General features: G+C 44.0%; 1 protein-coding gene across 1 annotated transcript; it reads right to left on the bottom strand.

The window, feature by feature from the left end:
• Nucleotides 238-786, bottom strand: LOC134486268 (Y-linked testis-specific protein 1-like). Its single transcript, XM_063285186.1, has one exon. It carries the CDS (start codon nt 784-786, stop codon nt 238-240), a length of 549 nt encoding a protein of 182 aa, XP_063141256.1.

The following is a 7,101-nucleotide window of genomic DNA, read 5'->3' as shown; positions in this document are numbered from 1 at the left end:
CACACACAACACGTCACATCGCACATTTTAATTTTTAGAGCAAAACAAATTCCACTGGAAAAGATACTGGGGTTGTCAAAGGCCCTTGGGTATCTGAAACACAGAAAAACAAACATTTTCCCCCCAATCCTATAAGTTCCCCATATATGTCCCCCTCACTTTGTGCATTTCACCTTAATGGATCTTTTCCACCAGATTATAGACGTAGATGTGGACGTCGCCATCAAACTTGGTGAACTACACAGAAGGCTTGGCTAGAACTTGGTAAATGACTTTGCTGATCTTTTTGGACTGGTCGCTTCTGGTGAACTGCACACATTGACCTGTTAAGATGTCACTGTCAACGTCTGACTTCACCTCTGCTGAAGGAGTCTCTGGAATGATACGGAGGTTACCTTCTGCGTAATCATCCAGGAGCTGGTAGATGTATAGGACTGGATCTTTTTCGTAGGTGATGTAAAACCAGTCCTTCATGATCGGCACCTGGGCTTGGACCACCACCCTCCAGTTCTCCTTAGAGACATGTTTGCCCTCTAATTTATGCTCCACCGCTCGGCCAACCATGGCTCTTGCGAGATGGGCATCTTTCACTTGAGGAAACACTACTTTGTGAGTCAAGACCTTAAGCTTTAAAATCCTCTCATCGCTGTGAAGTTCCAGTCTGTAGACACAATCAATTCCATCATACTTGACCAGATAGAGAGTGGGATTTGTTGGCAGTTCATCTAGTACGATGGCCTTCCACTGGGTGACGGGCTCATCACCTTCCTTCCATCCGTGAGACATTCTGCAGCCCACAATGTTCCCCAGGGCCTGGGGAGAAGGCCGCCTCCTCCTCCGCTTCTGGAAGGAGGGTGTGCTCATCCTCCTCAGAGACATCCTCTTCTTCATGGCTGTAGACCTAGTGTGGTAGGCCACGGCATCCTGGTCCACTGTCTTGTGGCTATCGTTCTGTGTTCAGGCTTCATACTTGCCCGTGGCCTGGGTTTGAAGAGCTTGCCTGCTTAAACCAGACACAATGCTGGTGCCTCTGTCATGTGAATGCCTGCAAGAACAATGGGGGTGTGGTGGGGAGGGCGCTGGACCAAGGCTCTTGTCTAAGAGAACTTTGGAGCAGTTGAGGAAGGTGATGGTAAACAGGTTTGAGCATATGAATCTTATTCTGTCATAATCAGAAGTTCATAGGAGGGATGTGCAATGGTGGAGCACACCTTTAATTCCAGCACTCAAGAGGCAGAGGGAGGCAGACCCCTGTGATATCAAGGCCAGCCTGGTCTACAGAGTTAGTTCCAGGGTAGCCAAAGCTACCCACAGAAAAACCCTGCCTCAAAAATCAAAATCTAAAGTTCAAAGGGAAATGAAAAAATGGTTCTCAACAGCTCAGAACAAGATACTCAGACACATTTCTTCAGCCCGAGGCACTTTGCCTCTGCTGAGGAACCTCTCCTTGAATGGCTAGGTCAGTGTGGGATTAAGTATCCCTGTCCCCACTTTAAGCAAGCAGAACAGAGAAAGGATAGCAAAGGAGCCAGCAGGGTGGCCACACCCCTCTTCTACCCTCTAACAATGAACTATGTGGCAACATCCACAAGTGTCTTCCCAGAGACACAGCACACTAGTCCACTGGCTTTCTGTACTGTGCATCCTGACCCAGCCCCAGGTTTATTCTGCGATGCTGTTGCATCTTCGACCGCATCAAGGGATTTTATGTAGGCAACAGCCATTTAGAAATAATATCTCCTGGGGTTGGGATTTAACTCAGTGGTAGAGCAGTTGCCTAGCAAGCACAAGGCCCTGGATTCGGTCCTCAGCTCTGAAAAAAAAATACCAAAAAAAAAAAAAGAAATATTATCTCCTAAAATGCACAGGCACAGAGAGGAGCTTTGGCATTTTAGTAGGATTATGAAGTAGATATTGTTAGCAAAGGATAATAAACTCTTAGACTTACTAGCCTAGACCGTCCACCGAGCTCTCAAACGTGGAAGACATCAGAACATACGGTTACTCGCTGTACGAGGGAAAACTTTTAGCTTTCTGGGCTACAAGGGTCCCAGTGATCTTCATAAACGTATTTACCGAGTGAAAATGTCCTAGTCGTCCAGATTCTGTCTTCTGAAACCGGTCAGTGTCCAAAAGCCTGTTGGACAATTGTGGGGTTCAGGAGCTGAACGGGCTTTCACAGCCCGCTGCGAAGATAGTGAACCCACCTTCAGGGGAGTCTAGCGCCCCCAAGTGGAAGAGAAGCGCAACCTCTGCCCAGGGCTCTGTGACTTCATCCAGGCGATGCTTATGTCATAGAAGCGCTCTCAGGCCAGTTCCTTCCCTAGTTACGCTTAGAAACTTCCAGCATCTAGGTTTTAGCTTCTCATGTAGCCTCCTGGAGACCCAAAATAAAGTCCCCACCCAAATATTCTGATGACTCGAGTCACAGACGACCAAGAAGCTCTTTTCATGCATTTTTTTTTCTGAAAAAGTCTTTGGTTTCTGAGTCACCAACATCCTTGGTGGTTATTTTCCCAGCCCCTATCTTTCCTTTCGTTATCTTTAAGTCATTCTCCATATCAGAAATATTGCTAGCCTCTCTCTCCGAGGCAGCCCACTGGATAGCACCCCAAAATTAGCTTTATCAAAACCCACAATTAGAGGAGGGCCATTTTTACTCAAACAAAGCTGGAATTTGACAGGATTAAATACCTTGTATTGAAGTCAATGGCAATCATGAATTATGGATTCTTTGCAAAGAGCGAGGAAAAATTAGCTCCTGGACCTGCTTCCAAAGTCGGGATAAACTGATGACAAACCCTATATCGACCAGTCGTATTTTAAATGTCTTAAAATTAACCAGCACTTCAGGTCAAAGAATTTATTAGATCAAATGCAGCAAAACAGGATGAAATAGATGACGTAATTTTGTTTTTGAAATATGGGTAGACAGAATACTGGATGCAGGTAAGTGTGGGATTTACCTGTAAATTACAGGGCACTTTAATAGTTTGTGTCACATAGTTCTTCAGATCTTCAAAAGGATTCTTTTCAGAACCCTCCCCTCTCCCCACTACACTCTGACCCTCCCTTCCCTCTCCCCAGTAATTCCCTTCCACATTAACATTATAATTTTTTTAAATGTACTTAGAGCTTAACAACTTCTGGCAGCTTTTTAAAATCTGTCCACTTTTCTAAGTGCACCGTCTTCTTTTTCTCCCTTCTATCCTAGTTTTAAGCACATTTTCCTTCACACTTTGAGTTTTCCTCTCTCTCTGCTCTTATGACTCCTCTGCCATTATGTGACTGTTGTCCACTATGTGGCTGACCTCAATGTGTGGTTAACTCACATGACATGATTTTTCCCCCTTTTCTCCACTTCATCTTCCTTCTCTAGGCACCTGCTGAGATTTACAGCCTTGGGCATTTTCTAAAGCCTGGAAAGCGCACACACACACACACACACACGCACATGCACACTCACACATACACACATACACACAGAAACACTCATACATACCCAAACACACACACACATATATACACACACAAACACACACACATGCACACACAAACACACACAAAAACATACACATATACACACTCAAACACACAAATACAGTGAGAGACAGAGACAGAGAGAGACACTGTGAGAGACAGAGAGCCCATGAGGAAACATGTAATATCATCTTTCTAAGAACAATAAACAGAGACAACTTTCAAAAAAGGGAAGAACAAGTAGGCAACAAGAAGAACAATCACGTCATAGCCGTCAACTTGAGGAGGAAAGAGTTTGTCTCACTCTATCTTCTAGGTACTAGTCTGTTACTGAGCAACGTTGGGGCAGGAATTCAGGCAGGACTCTGGAGGCAGGAAAGGAAGCAGAGACAACTTAGAAATGCTGGGTACTGGATTGCTATCCATGACCTACTCAGCTTTCTCTCCTTCTCATACAACCCAGGGCCACCTTCATAGGGATGACTCTCCTCATAGTGGGCTAGACCCTTCCACATCAACCATCAAAAAAAAAAATTCCTTACAGATGTGGCCGTAGGACAATCTGATGGAGGCAGTTCTTCAGCTGAGGCTCCTTCTTCCCAGGTTGAGTCAAACTGATAATAAAAACTACCCAGGACCCTGCACATCCATTCTGATTGCCACACTCTGTGCAATAGACAAGCCATTGGAATACCCTTAGCTGTTGATCACTGGATGAATGGCTTAAAAATATGATATACATTGATGTGATTCTCATCTATGTGTAAGAGCAAAGGGTTTTGTTCTCAGAAAAACCAATGGGAGTGTAAAACACAATATGTTAAGTGAAACAAGCCAGACTCAAACAGACGATTGTGAAATTTAGATTTTAATAAGGGATATTATGTGAAAGGGGGCATTTAGGAAGAGGACGGGGAGCAGGAGGGTGTGTGTGTGTGTGTGTGTGTGTGTGTGTGTGTGTGTGTGTGTGTGTGTGTAGGTAAAAATGGAGGTGAGTTGTGAGGATGAAGATGGCTAATGTACAGTATGAACCTGTACAAGGAGTCACCAGCAATCCCACTGACTTCTACATTTAAAGAACATCAATATAAGAGAACTGAGTTTAAACAATGTTTTGATTAAATTGGGGGTTTATAGTTTAGAGATATCATAAAGTTTATCCATATTTATCTTCCCACAGGTGGCTCTTGCTGTTTCGAACTTGATACTGGTGACAGGATATGGCAGTGAGCTTTGGTGTCTCTACCTCATCAATCACTCGGAATTCACGTCATTCAGTGAGGCTACCGTGGGGAAGGAGGTAGTTAGAGATCTTAATTGAACAGGACGTGGGAAGAATAATGCCCACCCCCACTATAGATTTCCAAATATTCACCCTCAATTCTGGTTTGAATGTGTTCTCCCAGAAGTAATTTTCTGAAGATGAATCCCCAGTGGGAATGTAGTTGTGAAGAATTGATTAGGTCAAGAGGGATGCGACCTACAAATAAAGATCCATTAATGATGCTATTGTGGAAAAAGGTTCAATTATGAAAGGGAGTTTGGCTCCCTGTCTTGTATTCCTAGCCCATTGGATCCCTTCTCTGGTGACAACATCTCACAAGAACTCCTTCCTCTGCCGATGGTCTCTTCATCTCTGATTTACAGGCTTCTGAATCAGAATCATACAGAATCTGCATCATTATAGACTAGCCAATCGGTGACATTCTGTTTGTCCATACATGCGTGAATATGACTCAGAATTTTGAGCAACCATGTCATAAGGGAAAACGAAACTGGCAGAGAGTAATAGGTTGTTAGTGCTGACTGAAGACAACATGGGTTCAGGGTGAGCGTGTGTGCTCTTCGTGAAAGAAACACCACAGAGAAAGAGTGTAGATTGGAAAGGTGCAGCTTGGGAGGAACTCAGACATCTACTGTAGGCCTTGTGCGGAGAAGGAGCCATTAGGGAAGGGGAAAGATTGCGAGGGATAGCTTCAGCCACTGCTTTTGGCTAGCAGAACCCATTTTAGAATCCTCATCTTCGATGATGTAAAAGAAAACTGCCTGGAGTCAGTTGATCCATCAGTAACCATCAAGAGTGTGTCCACTATTCCAGAAGGACCCAGGAAAAAGCCTGATCATGGAAGATCCTTTGCCTTCCAGAGATGGAGACTTCTCCCCGGCAACACTGGGCAACCCATCTACGTCGGTAAGGGCATCCCACTAAGTCCAGATCAGTGGTCCTTAACACTTGGATTGAGATCCCTTTGGTATCTTACATGGCCCTTGCACAGGAGTCACATATCATATATCCTGTACATCAGACATTTACATTACAATTCATAACTATAGCAAAATTAAAGTTATGAAGTCGCAATGAAATAATTGTACAGTTGGTGGAGCTGTATGAAAAGGTTACGTTAGGAAGGTCGAGAACCTCTCTTCCTGATTCCTCTAAGATATGCCTGTCGGTGTGGACTGGAGGTATAATCCCTTTTATTCAATCAGGCAAATCCAGAAAAACCAAAACACCACCATAAGGTTATGAAGGATAGACAGCCACTGCACCCACAGTGTCAGGACTGCTGACATCTTAGAAAAATGATGTCAAAATGGAAATCACGTCACACCATGACCATCCCCCTAAATGAAAAGCAGAGGAGAAAAAACAGTTCCCTGGTGGTGGCACCAAGAGAAAGCCCTTGTCAGAATCATGAGCAAGGATTTTAAAGCCAGGATTCAAGCGTTGTCAATGAGAAACTTCCAAAACAAAAGGATACACGTCATCTTGGTGATGTAATGGAAGAAACAAGAGAAAATCGAATAGGAATCACTGAATTAAAACAAACACTAAGAATAGGAATTAAAGGCATGTCTGGGCAAGATGAACAATGAAGTGGAGTTTAGAGGAGGCAGAAGGGGCTGGGAAGACGGCTCACTGCTTAGGAACACTGGTTGCTCTTGCAGAGGATCAGGGTGCAGAGGATCTGACGGACTCTTTGGTCAAAACACACACACACACATACACACACACAAACACAAACACACCCACACACACCCACTCACATACACACACACACTCACATACACACACACATACACACACACAAACACAAAAACACACACACACCTACTCACATACACACATACACACGCAATCACACACACACACTCACATACACACACATAAACACACACAAACACAAACACACACACACCCACTCACATAAACACACACACAAATGCACACACACAAACACACACAAACACACACACACACACACACCCCAAAGAGATAAATTTTAAAAAAAATTAAAAAAAGAAGGACCCAGGTATGCCCCTTTAATCCCAGCACTCAGAAGCAAGCTGATCTCTGTGAGTTCAAGACCTACCTGGTTTATACAGTGAGTTTCAGGCCATCCCTACCTACATAATGAAACCCAGTGTCAGAATAGAACAGAAAAGAGTGTTCTATTTATTTCTGATAATGTAGGCAACAGAGAAACTATTTCTACAGAGAAAGAACTTATTGTTGAGAGAATCAGTGGGCAGGAAGGAGACCCCAATTCTTTGTGTCACTAACTCCATCACAGCCTCAGCAGGAAGCAAGAATGGGTACAGTTAAAAAGGAAGGAGGGT

The sequence above is a fragment of the Rattus norvegicus genome, chromosome 3, assembly GCF_036323735.1.
Source record: "Rattus norvegicus strain BN/NHsdMcwi chromosome 3, GRCr8, whole genome shotgun sequence".
Taxonomy (NCBI): domain Eukaryota; kingdom Metazoa; phylum Chordata; class Mammalia; order Rodentia; family Muridae; genus Rattus; species Rattus norvegicus.
The sequence above is the reverse complement of the archived record's forward strand: the minus strand, read 5'-3'. Positions and strand labels throughout refer to the sequence as shown.

What these genes read in the sequence shown, in the direction of transcription:
- LOC134486268 (XM_063285186.1), bottom strand. Translation starts at nt 786, where the DNA reads ATGTCTCACGGATGGAAGGAAGGTGATGAGCCCGTCACCCAGTGGAAG.